This window comes from Neofelis nebulosa, chromosome 6, assembly GCF_028018385.1.
Source record: "Neofelis nebulosa isolate mNeoNeb1 chromosome 6, mNeoNeb1.pri, whole genome shotgun sequence".
NCBI lineage: Eukaryota > Metazoa > Chordata > Mammalia > Carnivora > Felidae > Neofelis > Neofelis nebulosa.
Window position 1 is genome coordinate 99,776,509 of NC_080787.1, and position 20,498 is coordinate 99,797,006.

Sequence of the window (20,498 nt, forward strand, 5' to 3'; positions counted from 1 at the left end):
ACTGCATTTTTAAATGAAAATTTAAATTTTTCTCTAATTTCTAATAAGGTAAATACTGACAGCTATAACTCACATAAACAAAAGCCCATTTTAATTATTAACAGGCTAAAGAGATCTCAAGACCAAAAAGCTTGAGAATGGCCATCCTAATCTATCACACAGCTCCTGGAAAATAGGAGGAAGAAATGAAAATATGTCAGTCTCAACACTTTCATATTTCTCTATAAATTCCACAAAATGATTCATTCTATCATTAATGCTGACTTTGTAATTGGTTTCTATGAACCAAGAAATTGAACTAATCACGCACAGTTCCCATACAGTAACTGTTATGAGGCAATCTATGTTGCACACAAGGCCTTCAAAACACAGACTCACGGTTAAAATAAACTGCATATGGCAGCTTATTTAGAACATGGAGGTTAACTAATCATCTCAAGAGATTTTTATGTTTTCAGAAGACATGGAGGAGTTCCCGCAAGCAATATTTTTGTCATTATTTTCCAAAAGTTAAATTCACAAAGGGTAATCAATCTTTTTGGCACTATAATAATTGCAAAGCGTACATAATTTTAAGGAATATAGTGCTTTCCAAACTTTGGCAATATGCCTCAGCTGAAATTAAGATGGTAACATTCCCATTTAGGATGAAGCATACAGGAAAGGGTATTTTAAAGGGCGAGAGCAAAAATCCAACAGCAGAAATTAAGTACTGTGTCCAAATCCTGGCAACCTGTTCTGTTTTGTCCACTGGACCAATAAAGACAGACAAGAATAGTGAGAGAGCAGAGAATTATTATAAAAATGCAAATTTTGAACTGATGTGAAAACGTAATCATACCTCCAAAACCCACAGTGGCCCTCAGAATACACAAAGTTCCCCGAATGATATACCAAAAAGTTAGCTGTGGACCCCAAATTAGCTCAAATCCCAATCCTCACTGTAAAGAGGCATGGAAAAATTTCAAACATATATTTGCTTATATTTTGTAGAAGACTGAAGTACACCATGAACACTGCAATTTCAAAAACCTGAGAAATAATATGTGCTGAGATACTGTCAAAAACCCAAATAATTCCTTTGTGTTAACCAAAGAGCTGTAGTCAAATAACATGTTTTAAAACTGACCCCTGATGAAATTCTGAAGAAAAAAAAAAAGAAAGAAAAAGGGAAGGTGGAATGTCTTCCGAAAACTTACTTCTCATATTAACATCTATAGGATTTACACTCGCGGCGTGAACTTTGATAATAACTTCATTTGGATAGTGTATGACAGGTATCATCATGTTCTGAGTAAATCGAAGCACCTCGTTCTTTCCGTATTTATCTATCACCCAAGCGGGCATGACGGTGCTCCTTGGAGAGGTAGTACTAATCTTTTTAACTGAAGGCTTTTGTACAGCATGGCTTCTCCAGAAACAAACCGCAGTACATGCATTTCTTCTAAGTACACAGGTTTTCAGCAGAAGTTCCATCGTAAACAGTGGTTGTATTGTGGGCCCTAAGTAAAATGCATTTAAATTGGCTCAAACTCTAACCCCTAAATTAGGTCAATATCTGCCAAATACACTGGCTGATTTCAAAGTTGAGAATTAAAAATAGAAGTCAGCCTGCCTAATGGAGCAACTGAAGGAAGAATATGGAATTATTCTGCTCTTCCCATTTGAAAATCTCCAATTAGCGTTCCAGTCAGTATTCTGTCATTCTCTTCCCTCCTTACACCTTCTCCCCTTTGAAAAACAAATACAAAACCCCTAGAAGCCAGCCCTGTCCCGGAAGCCCCCGGCAGGACAAGCAAACCCCGCTCAATTACCACACGCTACCAAGAACCTGAGACTCCCCGACTCCCTCCGCGACCCTAGCCCCGAGTCTCCTTACGACCCTCTCTCCTTCGCAGCAGGAGTTGCTTTGCGACGCCAACCAATCACGTGCAAAGATAATTTCCCCGGGCTGCAATTCGACCAATCTAAGTACTCGATGTTGAAACGGTCAGTGACGGCCAAAGATGGCTGCGCCCATGTAATACCGGCGCGGGTGTTGACCTTTTTTATTCCTCCTTGTCACCTTGTCCCTGTGGTGGCAGGCTGGGCACGAGGACCATGCTGGGCCGGACCCTCCAAGAAGTGAGTGGAACTGGCTGTTGAGGGCCCAGGGAGGTCAAAAAGATTCGCGGAATCCGTGGACAAGGAGCCCCGGGGTCTGACCACGCATCTTGGTCAGCCTCGGCCGTCTCCTTTCCTGGAACTGGGTGGGGGCTTCCGACCTTTGGGCCATTCAGCTGTACTCTCTATACCCGTTCTGGAGTTACGACCTCAGCAGGGGAGGCTTACGCAGCACGGAACGGTGCGGTGGAAGTGTACCCTGCCTTCTTTCAACTACATGTTTGCTAAAAGCTTGGGTCAGGCCCCTAGTGGATGGGCTTTGCTGGTCCACTTTAGTCCCTCTTCGGTTCCCTACACTCATCTAATGCAGTTATCGCTTAAGAAGCCCGTGAAATCTGTACTTTGCAAAATACAAACGAGTAATTTTTAGTCCCCCCCCCCCCGCCCCCACTTCCTTGATAGATTCTTTAGGCTTCAACTATCAGTAAGATAGCAATGATTTCTCTTACCCGTGTCTTCCATTTCCTGGAGCTCAGTTTTATACTCTAGGCTATGTTTGTAAATGCCTTCTGGACATCTCTTCAAAATGCCCCATAACAACCTCAACTTACTTTAAGGAAAGTTGACTTCATCATTGTAATAGGACCACTTCTTCTCAACCTCCACCTTAAAAAACAAATCAAAACCTGATTTCTGAATTCTTAATATTCTCTTTTTAATGGCACAGCTGTTATCCCAGTTGCCCTTAACATTCTTCCTCATCTGTCATATCCAATAAATCACTAAGCCTTGTTAATTCTGTTTTGAATTTACCTCTGGAATCTGTTTTCTTTGCTTCCTCTCTGCTGTTAAGACTTCAGATCTCCTTGCTTTCTGGCCCAGTATCTCTCAAACTTGGGAACTGTCTGCAGGCCCACTCATATAAGAATCCTGTTAGGCTCTTGTTAGAACCACAGCTGTGTCCCACTTTGGGAGCTCTGTGATTTGCGGCCCAGAGTATATGGTTTAACCAGGTCTCCAGGTGAATCTGCTAATACGTAGGGGTTTAGGACCTACCCTGCCTTCCATTTTCCTGTTGTATTTTCACCTGGGAAATCTTTTTATCTGTCCATATGGTAGCCTTTTAGAAAGCTGTAAATTACAATAACAAAAATGACAGGCATTAAATAATAAATAGCCCTTACCCAAAGTGCATTAGTGTTTTACCATCTTATATTACACGTGGTCTCTACTATATATTTCTGTACAGAGGCGCCTTCGTGGCTTAATCAGTTAAGCATCTGACTTTGGCTCAGGTCGTGATCCTGCAGCTTAAGAGTTCAAGCCTCGCATAGGGCTTCCACTCTCAGTGCAGAGCCTGCTTTGGATCCTTTGTCTCCCTCTCTCTGCCCCTCCCCCCCTCTCAAAAATAAATAAACATTTAAAAATTAAAAAAAATAAAATTATAAAAACAAAACATTATTTGGTAGTTATTTTCCCACCCCCAAAAGTATCTTCTGTCCACTCCATGTTTTTTCTACATCATTGTACTGATGTCCCAAATTCTACCAATTAGAAATTAATTAATTTAGTACACATTCTCTTTTAAATATGTAAAGACGCCTGGGAGGGTCGAATGATTTATTCACCCATTGTTGTGAATTACAATAGTTCAATAAAATTTCTCTCCCTCACATAGTTGCTATAATCAATTGAAGAAAGGGAAAATTTGCTGGGGAGGAAATTCGGGGGAGGAGCTGGGAACTATAATAGAGTTTTGAGGCAATGTTGGGGACCTACGTAAGGCTTAGAGTAACAGGAGCCCTGAGAGGAGGCACTCAAAGGAGGTAACATGCCAAACAGGAGATAAAACTATTTGTAAGTTTTATGCAGGTACATTCAGGAAAGAGGAGTCTCACTTTTACCTTCCCCCTTTGTGGCATGATCCCACTGTTTCTAGGAGCCAGACACCAGGCTAATATTACTAATCCTAAAGTTATTAATTATATATTCAAGAGGCTTCTTGGGGGTCTGCCTAAGAACCCTTAATTGTTCTATGGGAAAACAGATTCCAAATTTTAAACAACTCAGTTATTCATTCAATTAACATTTAGTGAACACCTCTGTGTTCCAGTCGTTGGGGATTAGCATTGAAGGCAAACAGAAGTTCCTGCACTCATGAAGCCTGCATTTTTATGGGGAAACAGGCATTAAATAAGTTTCTATTTTTTTAAGTAAATAATATAATCTCAGTGTAAGTAATATGAAGAAAGATTAAGCAGGCTACAGTGTGAGAAGTAGTAGGGGTGGGGGTGGAGCCAGATGGCTTGGAGTGGTTAGGAAAGGTTTCTCTGGCTGCCTGGGTATATTTTAAAGAGACCTGAAGGATATGAAGGGTGAGCCCTGGGAGGGTCTGGAGGAATAGTACTCCAGCCAGATGGAACAGTAAGTGCAAAGAGTCTGCAGCAAGAGCAAGCTTGACATGTTCAGGAATTGCAAGAAGGCCAGTGTGCCTGGAGAAATGTGAATGAAGAGGAGAATAGTGGGAGATGAGGTTAGAGAGATAAGTAGGAGCCAGATCATGGACAACTTCTTAGGCCATGGTAAGGAAAAGCTCCTAAAGGCTATTCCTAAAGATATGGTCTACAAGAAAGCAAGTGAGGAAGCAGAAAGACCAGTTAGAAGGCTGTTGCACTGGCAAGAGATAATGGCAGCACAGATGAGGTGGCTGTAGAGGTAATGTGAAACGGGTGTTTTTCTTTAAGTTAGTTGCTGATGGATTGGATACAGAGTTTGAGGGAAAGAGAAGAATGAAGGAGGATGCTTAAAGTTTTGGCCTGGGCAGTTGGGAAGATGTTAACAGCAAGATCGGAAAGACTTGGCGCCTGGGTGGCTCAGTCAGTTAAGCGTCCAACTTTGGCTCAGGTCATGATTTTGCAGTTGATGAGTTTGAGCCCTGTGTCAGGCTCTGTGCTGACAGCTCAGAGTCTGGAACCTGCTTCAGATTCTGTCTCCCTCTCTTTTTGCCCCTCCTCCCCTCATGCTCTGTCTCCCTCTCAAAAATAAATAAACATTAAAAAAAAAATGGGAAAGATTTTTTCCCACTTTTTTTTTGAGGTATAGTTGACATATCACGTTATATTTGTTGCAGGTGTACAACATAATTTGGTATTTGTATACACTGCAAATTGATCACAATAAGTCTAGTTTTTCCCTGTCATCATATAAAGTTACATAATATGCAGTACAATATTGTTGACTATAGTCACCATGCTGTACATTATATCCCTATGACATTTATTTTATGACTGGAAGTTTACCTCTTGACCCCTTTCTCCCATTTTGCCCATCCCCTAACCCCTCCCTCCTGGCATCCCATCAGTCTCTTCTCTGCATCTACAAGTTTTGTTTTTTAGATTGCACATATAAGTGAAGTCATACGGTATTTGTCTTTCTCTGTTGTCACAAATGGCAAGATTTTGTTCTTTTTATCTTACCATTTGTGACAATAGAAAGACAAATACCGTAGGATTTCACTTAGGTGTGGAATATATATAATGGACTATTAGGTAACCATATATTAGGTATATATTAATTGAAGTGTGTATATATATATATGTATATATATATGTATATATATATACATATATATATACACACACACATATATGCGTGTGTGTGTGTATATACACATACACACACACCACATCTCCTTTATCCATTCATCCATCAATGGACACCTTGGTTGCTTCCATATTTTGGCTATTGTGCATAATGTTCAATGAACATAAGGGTGCATATATCTTTTCAAATTAGTGTTTTCGTTTCTTTGGATAAATACCCAGAAGTGGAATTGCTGGATCATATGGTACTTCTGTTTTTAGTTTTTTGAGGACCCCCATACAGAAAAGACTCTTAGGAAGCATATTTGGAAGGAGAAAGTTATCAAGACTTCTGGGCATGTTAATTTGGAGATGCCTGCTGGATATGCAAGTGGAGATGTTGGTTAAGCAGGCGGATATAGGAGCTTTGGAGATCAGGAAAGCAGCTAGGTATGACGATATAAATTGGCCAGAGTATAGAAGATAATTAAAGTATGTAGACAGGTAAGAACACCCAGGGAGCTGAGCACAAAAGTAGAAGAAGGCCTAAAACTTTCCAACATTTAGAGGTCAGCAATAGGAAGCAGAGCCAGCAGAAGAGATGTGAAAGAATGGTAGGTAAGGCAAGAGGGAAACCAAGTCTTGGTGTCCTGAAACACAAGTGAAAAAGCTTCAAGAAGAGAGTGCTCTCTTCAGTTGAATGCTGCTGAGAAATACTGTATACGATTAGGACTGAGCAGTGACTGCTGGATTTAGGAATGTGGAGGTTGCTAGTGATCTTGATACAATTTCTTGGAACATTGGAGACAAAAACATGAATGGAATGTATTGATGGGTACCAGTCAACTGGACACTCCGGCCTCAAGGACTCTCCTATACCTTCAGCATTTATTAAGACAATTATTTTTGAAAGACAGTTCTTTTTCTAAGTGAGCTTCTGATGCTGTCTGTAAAGTTAGTAGTATAGTGGTCCAGAGTGTGGGCTTTGGAAACAACAGCAGGCCTTGGTTGAATCCCCGCTCTACTTTCCAGCTTTGTGACCTCAGGCAGGAACTTTAGTTTTTTATCTGTAAAATGGAGGCAATAATATCAGCCCCTCAGAGTGGATATAAAGATTAAATGAAATATAAATCATTGGTGGGTGGGAGGATGTGGGAAATAGGTGATGCTCTTGCTGTGATGAGCACCCGCTGATGTATGGAATTGTTGAGTCATTATATTTTACACCTGAACTAATATAACGCTGTGTTAACTATACTGGAATTAAAATTAACTTAAAACTGGGGCACCTGGGTGGCTCAGTCAGTTAAGCATCTGACTTCAGCTCCAGTCATGATCCCACAGTTTCTGAGTTTGAGCCCTGCGTCAGGCTCTGTGCTGATAGCTCAGAGCCTGGAGCCTGCTTCAGAATCTGTTTCTCCCTCTCTCCCTGCCCCTCCCCTGCTCGCGTGCTGTCTCTCTCTCTTTCTCTTTCTCAAAAACATTAAAAAATTAAATTTAAATTTAAAAAGTAAATATTTTTTAATGTTTATTTATTTGAGACAGAAAAAGGGGCAAGCACGACCGAGGGAGGGGCAGAGAGAGAGAGAGAGAGAGAGAGAGAGAGAGAGAGAATCCCGAGCAGAATCTCCGCACTCATAGTGTTCAATCTCCCAAACCATGAGGTCATGACCTGAGCTGAAATTGAGTTGGATGCTTAACTGACTGAGCCTCCCAGGTGCCCCTAAAAAAATAAACCTTAAAAAAAAAAAGAAAGAAAGAAATATAAAGCATCTATAAAGCATCTAGGATGATGCCTAGCACTAAGTGCTATTGTTAACATTAATTTTGTTACAGGGACAAATTTGCTAAATTATATGTATTTAGAATTCTCTCTCCCCCTAGTTTCTAAGAAGAGTGATAGAAGATCTCTTATTTTTTCTAAGAAGGTGTATTGTTTTTTCTTGCTGCCTAACAAATTAGTATAAACTTTTTGGGTTCAAATAATCTTATTATCATCTCACAGTTTTGTGGGTCAGGAGTCCAGGAATGGAGTAGCTGGGTTCTCTGCTCACAAGAGTCTCACAAGGCTGAAATCAAGGGGTGGGCCAGGACTGTGGTTTCATCTGAAGCTCAGGGTCCTCCTTCAACCTCATTGGTTGTTGGCAGACTCGATTTCTTTGCAGCTGTAGGACTGAGGTCCCCGTTTTTTGGCTGACCGTGTGGATGGTTGGGCAAATGAGCTGGGCGGACAGGAGTTGGAGGATAACTAGAATTGAGGTTTTGGAGGTTATACATATCTTGGTAATGACGTCGTCTGGGACGAGTTGATGACCTGAGCGAGGTGAAGGAAGAGTTTGCCAGAAATGAGGTTGAACTGGGAGACCGGGTTTCAGTGTACATTTCTTGAAGCCTGAAGTCAACAAGAATAACAACAGGAGCCACTGTAAAGTAGACTAAAGGGAGCTAAGTGCTAAAATCTTTGATGAATGAAAAGGGGTACCAGGCAGACAGTAGGTTCACACCCCAGGAAGAGTGATATAAACTCCTCCAAGTCCTGTACTTCAGATGAGCTGGGATTTTTGAGGGAAGAGGGAAGAGGAAGGCATTGAAGAATGAGGAGGATACTTGCCTGCACACTCTCCCCTCCCCCTCTGGACTCTGGTCCACGGTAGGTAGAAGCTAAAACAGTCATCTCTTGGGGCACCTGGGTGGCTCAGTGGGTTGAGCATCTGACTTCAGCTCACATCATGAGCCAGCAGTCCATGAGTTCGAGCCCCACGTTGGGCTCTGTCCTGACAGCTCGGGAGCCTGGAGCCTGCTTCGGATTCTGTGTCTCCCTCTCTCTCTGCCCCTCCCCTGCTCGCGATCTATCAAAAATAAACATTAAAAAAAAATTTTTTTAAGAAAAAAATTAATAAAACAGTCATCTCTTGAGAAAGCTGCAGGAGAAGCAGTGGCCTCAAGGAAACACCTATTTTCTATTAGAGAAAAGAAGTGCCAGGGAAAACAAATTTGGTTTTTTTAACAAAAACTTTTATGGTCGATTTTATCTCATATTCAGATATGACACCTTCAGTTTTGTCCCAGGGAAGCTGCACTGTTTATATTTTCACACTCCTTATGCTCAGGTCATTCTAGTTAATTAGCATCTTTGTTTTCATTTCTCTTCTCCAATTCTCTTTTTCATTTTCTCAAATCTGGATTTCCTAAAAATGGTCCTAATGAAGATCAGCAGCATTTCAAATGAGTGCTCCTAGACAATCTCATTTCTTGCCCTTGTAACCACAACCGAAACGGGTTTCTCTTGTATTCTTGTACCAGTTGGCAAGTCACAGAGCATCTGAGGATAGTAGGCATTAGGAGACTTGAGGGGAGGCAAAGAAGGAAAGACAGTGAGACAATTTTTGTCATTCTTACAATTTGGCCCACCTGCCCCTGCCCCTCCCTGAGTCACTGCCTCAGCCACCTGTCGGCAGTGCTTTCCTCCTCTTGTGCATCTGCCTTAGGGGTCCTCTCAGTGGCCTGTTCCCACTGTGTTTCTAATCTTAAGCTCAGCCCTAAGAATACCGCTGCTTTGATGATTTATTCAACAGATGAGAGCAGATGATTTGCAGATTTTCCCCTCAAACGCAAACTCCTGTTGCTTGATGGATGTAGGACACCTGAAAATACAGTCAACTTGGAAGACAAACTAAGCTTGCAGTCATGTAGAGAGAGATGGTGAAGGAGCTTGTATTATGAAGTTACTTCTCCCCTATACTACTATGTGGCTTTGGACAAATCACTAACCTCTCTGAGCTTCAGTCTTCATTTGTGAAATGAGGTTAATAATACATAATTTATGTGGTTGTTATAGGGTTAAGTGAAGTAATAATGCATGTAAAGCACCTATGTCTGGCTCTTGGTTAATAGTAAATATTACTCCTTTGCCCATCTTCCTTCTCTCTGAGCTCCCATCCCAACTCTTTTCATATAATCTCCAAAGCTGCGGTGTCTTCTTTGACTTATAATTCATTCCTTTTATCTAATTAGTAAGTACTTACTACTTCCTACAGGAAGTATTAAATAGTCATCACTTCAGGCTTTACTGTAAACATCTAGGTTCTGCTCATTTGTAATGCAGTTTATTTTAACACTTCTTTTACTAGCCTTCCTAATGCACCCCAGCCAGGATTTCAGAGAAGTTTCCTCTCAGTTTGCTTTTGAACCCATATTTTATAAACATTCTCTCCATTTGTAGTAGCTCTGACTTGAATTCTACAATAGTTATAAAGATCTTACCTAGAGCCATAAGCCCCTGCAAGGCCTTGTCCAGTCAGTTTCTTTCTTTCTTTCTTTTTTTTTCACTCTGGGTTGTGTGTGTTGCAGCTAAACTACTCTCTGCACGATCTACCCTAACCCATGCTCCACCCATCCCAGGCCTCCACTGCTACTAGACAGGATGGCTTACCTAAACCACTGCTCTTGTTGGTACAGATCTGACTTAGAAACAGCCCTCCGCTAGGGCAATGAACGTCGTGTCCCCCAACCCATACCCAAGCTAACCAATGTGTTACCCTCATTCAGTACACCACCTAGGTATAGCGTTCTCTTGGTTTTGAATCCAAGCTTCACTTCAAAATTGTATACTTCCCCATTCTATCTGCCTACTCAGTGTAATACTTGAAACTTCTGCAGGCTCGGTAAAGGGTTTTTGAATTGTATACATTATAGGTTTCTGCAGCGCTGAAACAAGGCCAAATTACTCCAGTAGAGCTCTGTCAAAAATGTCTCTCCCTTATCAAGAAGACCAAGTTTCTAAATGCTTACATTACTATATCAGAAGAGGTGGCCTTAAAGCAAGCTGAAGAATCAGAGAAAAGATACAAGAAAGGTAAATTACTGTGAATTATACTTAATTGGTATATCCCTAGAGAAACAATTTAATTGGATGTAGCAGTCTCCATTTGGCAAGCGAGGCTTTTAACATAAAACATACCCTTATTTAAAGAACTCGCCATGAGGTATAATAAAAATAAGGCTAATGGATATGTGATGCTTTATAATGCCCAACTGGAATAGTTTCTAACATAAACTTGATGTATGAAGAAGTATCTTTACCAAAAACTAATAGTTACCATAATAACTAGTATTAATGTGTCTTTATATCCTGAACTCGATGTATAGCTCCTGTTCTTTTGGCTTTTTGATGCAGGTCACTCCCTCGGGGCTTTAGATGGAATTCCTGTTGCAGTAAAAGACAACTTTAGCACATCAGGCATTGAGACAACATGTGCATCAAACATGCTGAAAGGTAAAGTTTAATTGACCAGAGCATTAGTAGTTTTATAAAACTAGTTTTTCAGTTTAAATAAAAGGTAAGATACTAAAGCACCAAGGTATTCTGAGACCAGTTATATCTGCAAAAGAAATACTTATGCTGGTGTATTTTTACTATCGGCTCTTTCAGAATGCACAACTATTCCTTAGAGGTAGACCAGCTTATTGGATGTATCCTATTTAGGAAATTTTAGAAATCCCACTTAGGAAGACTCAATAACTGACCACCAAATACACACTAAGTGACCTCTGACTCCCACTCATTGATAATATGGGAATAAGGGCCTGTCATTACCCCTCTCTGTGAGGATTAGCACCTATTGTCTAGTTGTTTTGTGTTTCCTGAGTCTTCCATCTTTTATGTCACTATACTTATCTGCATATAGTGATGGTTAATTTTGTTCTTTACAGTTTAGTAGGTCAAAAGGAAACATGTTTATCAAGATTTGGGGATCCTAGAAAGAAAAAGAACTAGAAAAAGCTTATTCACAGTGTTATACCCTAAAAGAAAGTCTCTGGGGAATATGCCACAGGTTCCTCTAAGAGCTATATTATTGTTAATTGTTCTGGAATACACACTAGATGAAATTTAAATGAGAATAGAGATCTATGTGCAACTGGAAATAGATGAAAATTACTGTGTGATGTAGCATTTCAAGTACAATGAGCAAAATAATGATGTGCTGTTAGTTTCAGATGAATTGGGTACATCTCTATTATTCAGTATTTAGTAGTACGAACTGTTATAGTCTATGTTTTTAGACGATAAAAATAGTGAATATGCCGACTGTCTTTGGAAAATGTAGAAATTAGCAGTAGAAAAATTAAAATTAACTAACCTCGGGAAGAAAGTACCACCTACAACTCAAATTAGAAATAATTAACACATGTCAATATGGACAGCTTAGTTGCAATTTAAAATCTTGTTTCTTGCATGTGATTTACATGTTCATGTTTTTTTCTCCTACAACAAAAATAACTGATTTTTTTCAGGTTATGTACCACCTTATAATGCTACAGTAGTTCAGAGGTTGTTGGATCAGGGAGCTGTCCTGATGGGAAAAACTAATTTAGATGAGTTTGCAATGGGGTAAGTAAAATTGAAATTTTCTTCTCTTGTATTTCTTTCATCTTTGTCTCGGTTTACTTTCATATCACATTATCTTGATACTATAGCTTTATAGTAAACCTTGAAATTAGGTAATAAGAGTCCTTTAACTTTTTCAAAATCATTTTACATATGCTAGGTGCTTTGCATTTCCATATAAGTTTTAGAATCAGTTTGCTGATTTCTGTAAAGCTTAATTGGATTTTGATCATGATTGTGTTGAATTTCCAGGTCAGATGGGGAGAATTGACATCTTAATATGTGTCTTCTGATCCTTGAACACTTTATTTCTATCCCTTTATTAGATTTTTAATTTTTCTCAGCAGTGTTTTTATGATTTTCTGCATATAAATCTTGTACATAATGTGTTTGTTTCATTCCCAAGTATTTCATTTTTTTAATGCTATAGAAAAATGGTATTTTTTCCATTTCTAATTGTTTATTGTTAGTATATAGAAATATAACTGATTTCTCTGTATTGAGCTTGTATCCCACTGCCTTGCTAAGTTCTCTTATTAGTTCTAGTTGATCTTTGTAGATTCTTTGGTATATTTTATGTAGATGATCATGTCATCTGCAAATACAGACAGTTTTATTTCTTCTTATTTCTCTTTTTTGTGTTGGTTAAGACTTCAGTACAATACTGAGTAGAAGTGATAAGAGCAGATATCCTTTCTTTGTTCCTGATTTTGGAGTGAAAACATTCAGTGTTTCACCAAAGCATTGTTTCATAGACGCAGAGTCTTTGACTCTCTTATTTACGGTGTTATCTCTTGGCACTCAGTAAATATATATTGAATGAATTAATCCATGGGAGTAAACTTGAACATAGGTCATTAGGACATTGCCTTGAACAGCTGATCAAAATGAACATCGTCAGTGAGAGTAAGTGGACATCATTGTACCTCTAGATGTGATTCCCTGAAAAGAACACACCATCACCTATGTAGTATTCCAGCTGAGAATGTTAAACCTGAAACTAATCACAGGGAATCAGAAGATAAGTCTGAAATGAGAAACATTCTATAAAAATATGAATATCATAAAAGACAAAGAAATGCTGTGAAAATATTCCAGATTAAAAGAGCCTAAAGAAAGTAAAACCTAAACCTTATAGAAGAAAATGCAGGAGAAAAATCTTTGTGACCATGAGTTAGGCAAAAATTTCTTAGATGGGACACATAAATACAATCCATAAAATAAAAAACTGATAGACTGTACTTCTCTAAAATTAGGAACTTCTATACTTTGAAACACACTGTTAACACATGAAAAAATAAGCCACAGCCTGGGAGAAAATATTTGCAAAACATATATCTGAGAAAGAACTGGTATCCAGTATAAACAGAAGCTTTCCCAACTCAAAAATCAGAAAACAACCCAATTTAAAAGGGGGGGGGGGGGGTGGGGCGCCTGGGTGGCGCAGTCGGTTAAGCGTCCGACTTCAGCCAGGTCACGATCTCGCGGTCCGTGAGTTTGAGCCCCGCGTCAGGCTCTGGGCTGATGGCTCGGAGCCTGGAGCCTGTTTCCGATTCTGTGTCTCCCTCTCTCTCTGCCCCTCCCCCGTTCATGCTCTGTCTCTCTCTGTCCCAAAAAATAAATAAAAAATGTTGAAAAAAAAAAATAATAAAAATAAAAGGGGGGGGGTAAAAATATGTAAGCAGACATTTCATCAAACCAGATATATAGTTGGCAATAAACACATGAAAACAATACTGAACATGGTTAGTCATTAAGGAAATGCAAATTAAAACCACAAGGAGATACATACATCTTTTAGAATGGTTTAAAAATGACAATATCAAGTGCTGACGAGGATGCAGCGCAATTGGGTTTCTCATGCAATCCTGGTAGGAAATGCAAAATGGTATAGCCATTTTGGAAAATAGTCTGGCAGTTTCTCCTAAAGTTAAACAGCATAGGATCCAACAATCTCAGTCCTGCTATTTAGTCAAGAGATGAAGAGGTATATTGACATGAAAGCAATGGCCAGGGTCTTTCAGTACAATATTTATTGTGGCTTTATTCATCATTGCCAAAAACTAGAAATAACTCCATGCCCATTGGCTAGCAAATGATTTAAAAAGTACAAAAAGAGGCTAATGAGACAATGATACCTAAATGCAGTACCTGATGTTAGACTCCATCCCTTACTAGGAGGGGGAAATGCTGCAGAGGACATTACTGGATCAGCTGACCAAACTGGATTACATACAGTACGTTAGATAAAAAGCACTGTGTGGATGTTAAATTTACTGAGATTGGCTACTGTGACCGCATAAGGGAACACCCCTAGTGTTAGGAAATGCATACTGAATACATAACTAAAATATTTAGGAGTAAAGGGCCATGATATATATAATTTACCCTTATGTGGTTTGTGGGGGAAGAAATGATTTGTACATGTTACACACAACGTGTGTCAATCACACAAATCAAATTGGGTGGCTTTTTAACAATAAGTGAAGCTGGGTAAAGGGTATAAAGTTATTTTCATATAATTTCTATTTTTGCAGTTTGCCTGTAAGATTGAAATTATTTCAAAACTTTTTAAATAAGTTATTAATTTTCAACTATGCTTGTCTTAACACGTCTGGTTATAGAGGGAATCCTTCAGAGGACTTCCTGTTTAACTCTTTGAATGTTTGTGACCTTCTTCACCTGGAACACCTGGATTTACAAGGGAAATCATCATAAGCTGAATTGGATAATCAACTGGGATAAAAATCTTCTTAACAGACTAGTTTTCTCTCTCCCACACGCTCTTACTTCCCATCGTCCACCTCCTCAACCATCTAATTAATGAAAGCTACATCTAAGCAGGCTTCTTGCCTTTTCCAATTCAAGTTCCAGTGGATTATACAGTGTTAGAAGTAAATAATATGATCAGGAGGTGAAATCTTAATATAAAGAACCAAAGTTTCATTAAGATATCTTGCTTCACTTCATCTCAGATCTGGAAGCACAGATGGTGTATTTGGCCCAGTTAAAAACCCCTGGAGTTACTCGAAACAATATAGAGAAAAGAGGAAGCAGAAGTCCCATGGTGAGAATGAGGATTCGAATTGGCTTATAACTGGAGGAAGCTCGGGTGGGAGTGCGGCGGCAGTATCAGCCTTCACGTGTTTCGCGTAAGATGCTTTTTTCTGTCTGTATTGTAGAGCCCATCAAAACACAGTCATAAACCATACTTACAGTCCAACAACAGAGTAGTTCATACCGTGCCGTTTTCATTTCTTTTTAGTGACTTATTTATGCTCGACTTATTTATGATCGATATATCAAGATTATATCTCATAAATGCGTTCAACTGTACAGTATACTTAACACGTATTTTATACATATAACTTGAATTTTAAGTATTTAAACTCTTCCTCTATGGGGCGCCTGGGTGGCTCAGTCAGTTAAGCGGCCAACTTCGGCTCAGGTCATGATCTCACGGTCTGTGAGTTCTAGCCCCGCATCGGGCTCTGTGCTGACAGCTCAGAGCCTGGAGCCTGCTTCAGATTCTGTGTCTCCCTCTCTCTGACCCTCCCCTGTTCATGCTCTGTCTCTCTCTGTCCCAAAAATAAATAAAAAAAAAACGTTGAAAAAAAAAACAAAAAAACTTGCTTTTATGGATCTTGCAGAATAAACCAGTTAGTGTAATTAAATTTCACTTCTAAAATAATTTATTTGGGTGTCTGCTCACTGATTGTACAAATATTTAGGGACTAATATACTGTGGCTTTGGCTGAGTGGTGCTGAGCTGTTAATTATGGTTTATCCTTCAGCTAAATCTGGCTTTTGTTTAAAAAAGGGGGGGGGGGGGAATGCTCCTAATATGTATCAATAGGATATTTAAAATAGTGTTTTCATAAATCTACCACTAAAAATGTGCACCACTGAGTAAAGTTTTTTTCAAGTTTGTTAGGAGCTGATTTGTTCAACTGTCATAGTTTGTATTTGGGAAGAATCCACCCATCATGCTCTATGTTTTAAGTCTCATTTGTAAAGCATTTTTTAACCACCTAAAGAAGACTAAATAGATTTCACTGTTATTTATCTGTTTCAGTATAAAATGGAATGTGTTTCTTTAGTAGTACTATGTGTATTTTATTTCTCCTTAATTATCCACTGAAATGAAGCTCTTTCACAGATATTGCAACCAGTAAATTATTTATATTTTTTTAGAGCTATGGAGATTTAGAGTCTTCAGGGTTTTTTTGTTTTGTTTTGTTTTGTTTTTAGTTTCTCTGAAATCTTATTTACAAGTAAAACCATTTCATTTTATCTCTGTGGAATTTTAGAGCACTGCATTAATATTAATGAGAGTTCTGACAAGTTAGGACTGGAAGATTAGGTGCTTTTTTTTTCTATCTTCATCACCCTACTTAATGTTCATCTTTCTGAATGTGCTCTGAGAAGATGGCATTTTGACACATAATTCCTATGGAAATGTAGGTTTTACTTTTACACCGCCGTCAGTGAATCCTAATAAGAAAACGTGTCCTTTTAGAAATTGTTAAAGCAACAGCCTGATTTTGTAGCTCATATGGACTTGTTAAGAAAGACAATCTCATCTGCATTTTCTGTAGAGCTCAAGGGCCTAGTAGTCTTGTGCAGCTCAAAGCTTTTTTCTGGGTATATTCAGCAGAAGCACAGACCCAAAGTAACTCCAGACTGAATGGGTCCCAAACTATCAAGTGTTCTGCTTTGTTTTTCCCCCTTTTGATTTGCTTCTTTTATAATAGTTTTAAAAACAGGAAAGTTCTTGGTGTATTACACAGCCACTAAAAGGAATAAGCTAGAGTGTCATGGAAAGATATCAAAGATACACTGTTAAGTGCAAAACAAGTTGCAGAATAGTATATATAGTATGACCTTTCTGTTAAAAGCAGTCATTACATATGTATATATGTTATGTGCATGGAAGTGTCTGGATGACTATATCAAAATTGGTAACAGGATTATTATGGAGGCAGTGATTATAAGAGAAATTTCACTTTATATACAATATACTTATATAATACTTAATTTTTGTAGTTGGCGCATACACTTTTCTAATCAGAAAAACCTTTTTTCCCCTGAAATAAAGTTTTAAAAAATGTTTAATTAGGGTAAAACATACATAACCTAAAATTTATCATCCTGGGGCACCTGATGGCTCAGTCAGTTAAACATCTGACTTTAGCTCAGGTCATGATTTCGCGGTTCGTGGGTTCGAGCCCCACATCGGGCTCTGTGCTGATAGCTCAGAGCCTAGAGCCTGCTTCAGATTCTGTGTCTCCCTCTCTCTGTGCCCCTCCCTTACTCACACTCTGTCTCTCTCTCAAAAATAAATAAACATTAAAAAAATTTTTTTATAAATTAAAAAAAAATAAAATTTACCATCTTAACCTTTTTTTTTGTTTGTTTGTTTTTTGTTTTTGTTTTTGTTTTTTATTTATTTTTTTGGGACAGAGAGAGACAGAGCATGAACGGGGGAGGGGCAGAGAGAGAGGGAGACACAGAATCGGAAACAGGCTCCAGGCTCCGAGCCATCGGCCCAGAGCCTGACGCGGGGCTCGAACTCACGGACCGCGAGATCGTGACCTGGCTGAAGTCGGACGCTTAACCGACTGCGCCACCCAGGCGCCCCATCTTAACCTTTTTTTAAGTAGGCTCCATACCCAGCGTGGAGCCTAATGCAGGGCTTGAACTCATGACCCTGAGATTAAGACCTGAGCTGAGATCAAGAGTCAGTTGCTTAACAGACTGAGCTGTCCAGGCACTCCTCCTAGCCCCCATCTTAACCATTTTTAAGTGTACAGTTTAGCATTAAATACATTCAGGTTATTGTGCAGCCAGTCTCCAGACCTTGTTTAATTTGCAGAACTGAACCTTAGTACCCATTAAACAACAGCTTCCCATGTGCCCGTCCTCCCAGCCCCTGGCAATCACTGTTTTACTTTCTGTCTCTATGAACTTGAAGACTCTAGGTACCTGATGTAAGTCAAATTATTCAGTATTTGCACTTTCATAACTGATCTGTTTCACTTAGCATAATGTTCTCAAGATTAGTTTTTGCTTTTGTTTTTCATAAGAAAAACATGTACTCTGGAGGTAACTGGCCAAAGAAATGGACCCTTCATAGTTCAGTAATGCAAATACAAATATGAAAAATTATTAAAAAATGCACATTAACAAAGCTTTTTGGTTTTCCAAATTAACCACATTTTAAGAACTTCTGGTACTCCGTGATGATGATGAAACATGAGACCGAATCTGATTCACTGCTGTTGGGAATATAAATTGGCAGAAGCCCTCTGACAAGTCATTTGACGATATAGATTAAAAACTTAGAATAACAGGCCCTATGGCTCATTAACTCTACTTCTTGGAAGCCAGCCTAAAACATATTCAGACGTATAGGCAAAGATTTATGTTTAAAGGTGTTTATTATGAAGTAATTTATTATGCAGTTATTATCGTAATTGGCAACAACATAAATGTTTAAATTAAAGTACATTTCTATCTATGATTCTAAATGAGGTAGCGGAAGGTTCTGTGTATGAATTTCTGGAAGTGGTGTGTTTAGTTTGTGAAAACATACTGGATAACTGCCATGAAAGGAAGGTAAAAGATATGTATATATATTTATAGGAGAATGGGCTTTAAAATCCTGGGAATCGCCAATTGATAGGATAGAACATTATATATATCTTAACTTGTCAGTAATTTTAGTGATGTAGCAAAAGGCTCCTGATAAGCAAAAAAGAGATGGCAACTTGTAATTACAGAATGACCTGAACTATGAAAGAAAAATGCATTTTTAAAAAGTCTTGAAGTTAATATGCCAAAATGTTAACAGTGTTTGCCTCAGGTGGTAGAATATTTTGTTTCTTCTTCATATTTTTCTACGTTTTAGAAATTCTCTGAGACAGTCGTGTCTTACTTTTGTGTAACCAGGGGCAAGTAAAGTTGAAAAGTATACACTTAAAAACAGATTCCAGATATAATTAGAGATACATCATTTTTCTAAAGAAAATTCCATTTAAATTCCAGGGCTTTAGGATCAGATACAGGAGGATCGACCAGAAATCCAGCTGCCCACTGTGGGATTGTTGGTTTCAAACCAAGCTATGGCTTAGTTTCTCGTCATGGTCTCATTCCCCTGGTGAATTCCATGGATGTGCCTGGAATCTTAACCAGATGTGTGGATGATGCAGCAACTGTGTTGGGTATTTATATGATTCCATAGAATTTCAAAACATTATAAATTTCACTGTAAAAACAATATGTCTATCATTCCTAAGTATTTTTCCTCACAGGTGTGCTGGCTGGGCATGACCCCAAAGATTCTACCACAATACAAGATCCTGGTAAACCATTTATGCTTTCCAGCTTGACAGATGTGAGCAAACTATGTATTGGAATTCCAAAGGTATCTCTTCCCTTTCATTAGTTCACAGAAATCCTGTCAGGTCAAATACAAAGCCCAGGCCTAGGCAACAGACTGGTTGGGGTTGAATCCTGCTTATGCCACTTTTATTAGCTATGTAACCTGAGCACGTGACTTAATCTAAGTTCAATTTCCTGATCTACAAAATGGGGATAACATTCTTGATCTCAGAGAATAGTAAGGTTTCAATTTGGTAACATCGTTGGGATATAATATACAGCATGATGACTATAGTTAGTAATACCATACTGCTTCTTTGAAAATTACTATGCGAATAGATCTTAAGGTTCTTATCACAAGGGAAAAAAATTCTTTAACTGTACTGTGACAGGTATTAACTTATTGTGGTTATCATTTTTCAACATATACAAATATTGAATCAAACATTAAAACTCTCATAATGTTGTGTATCAGTTATACCTCAATAAAAAAAAACTAATGATGCTAAGCAGGGGTCTATAAACTTTTTCTGTAAAAGGTCAGTTAGTAAATATTTGAGGCTTTGTGGTCCATGCAGTCTGTATTGTAACTATTTAACTCTGCCACTGTAGTGTGAAAGCAGCCATAGACCATATGTAAATGAAAGAGTGTGGCTGTGCTCTAATAAAACTTTATTTTCAAAAATACCTGGCAGGGTGCTCGTGTGGTTCAGTCAGTTAAGCATCTGACTTCGGGTCGGGTGTGATCTCATGGTTTGTGAGTTCAAGCTCTGCATTGGGCTCTCAGCACAGAACCCACTTTGCACCCTTTCCCCCTCTCTCTCCGCCCTTCCCTCTTATTTTTCTCTCTCAAAAATAAAATTTAAAAAACCATAAAAAAATATATCTAGCAAGTTATAGCTGGCTCATAGGCCATAGTCTGCTAATTCCTAATGTAAAGGACATAGCCCAGAACCATTCCTTACATAGTAAAATCTTAATAAATATAATACTAATAATGATAGTAAAGAAGGTAACATTTATTCCTTTACTATTTTATTACA

General features: G+C 38.6%; 2 protein-coding genes across 6 annotated transcripts in view; one reads left to right on the top strand and one right to left on the bottom strand.

Annotated features, from left to right (window-relative positions):
• The window catches only part of RTN4IP1 (reticulon 4 interacting protein 1), a 152,320-nt gene that overhangs the window by 46,746 nt on the left and 85,076 nt on the right, over positions 1–20,498 (bottom strand). The window contains exon 1 of one of the 3 annotated variants that reach the window (XM_058734856.1): positions 1,883–1,900. The exons of 1 other annotated variant lie outside the window; for it this stretch is intronic. Coding sequence is in view for 1 of the 2 variants with exons in the window: in XM_058734854.1 (XP_058590837.1) it covers positions 1,200–1,476 (277 nt within the window). In the remaining variant the exon portion in view is untranslated. One more of the 3 variants, XM_058734854.1, reaches the window with a different exon arrangement.
• QRSL1 (glutaminyl-tRNA amidotransferase subunit QRSL1) overlaps positions 1,987–20,498 on the top strand; it is a 32,135-nt gene continuing 13,623 nt past the window's right edge. The window contains exons 1-7 of one of the 3 annotated variants that reach the window (XM_058734851.1): positions 1,987–2,124; positions 10,380–10,539; positions 10,861–10,959; positions 11,979–12,075; positions 15,048–15,224; positions 19,120–19,295; positions 19,386–19,498. In XM_058734851.1, the coding sequence (XP_058590834.1) occupies positions 2,101–2,124; positions 10,380–10,539; positions 10,861–10,959; positions 11,979–12,075; positions 15,048–15,224; positions 19,120–19,295; positions 19,386–19,498 (846 nt within the window). In that variant the 5' untranslated portion in view covers positions 1,987–2,100. The remainder of the gene's footprint in view (positions 2,125–10,379; positions 10,540–10,860; positions 10,960–11,978; positions 12,076–15,047; positions 15,225–19,119; positions 19,296–19,385; positions 19,499–20,498) is intronic. The other 2 variants (XM_058734852.1, XM_058734853.1) reach the window with 2 other exon arrangements.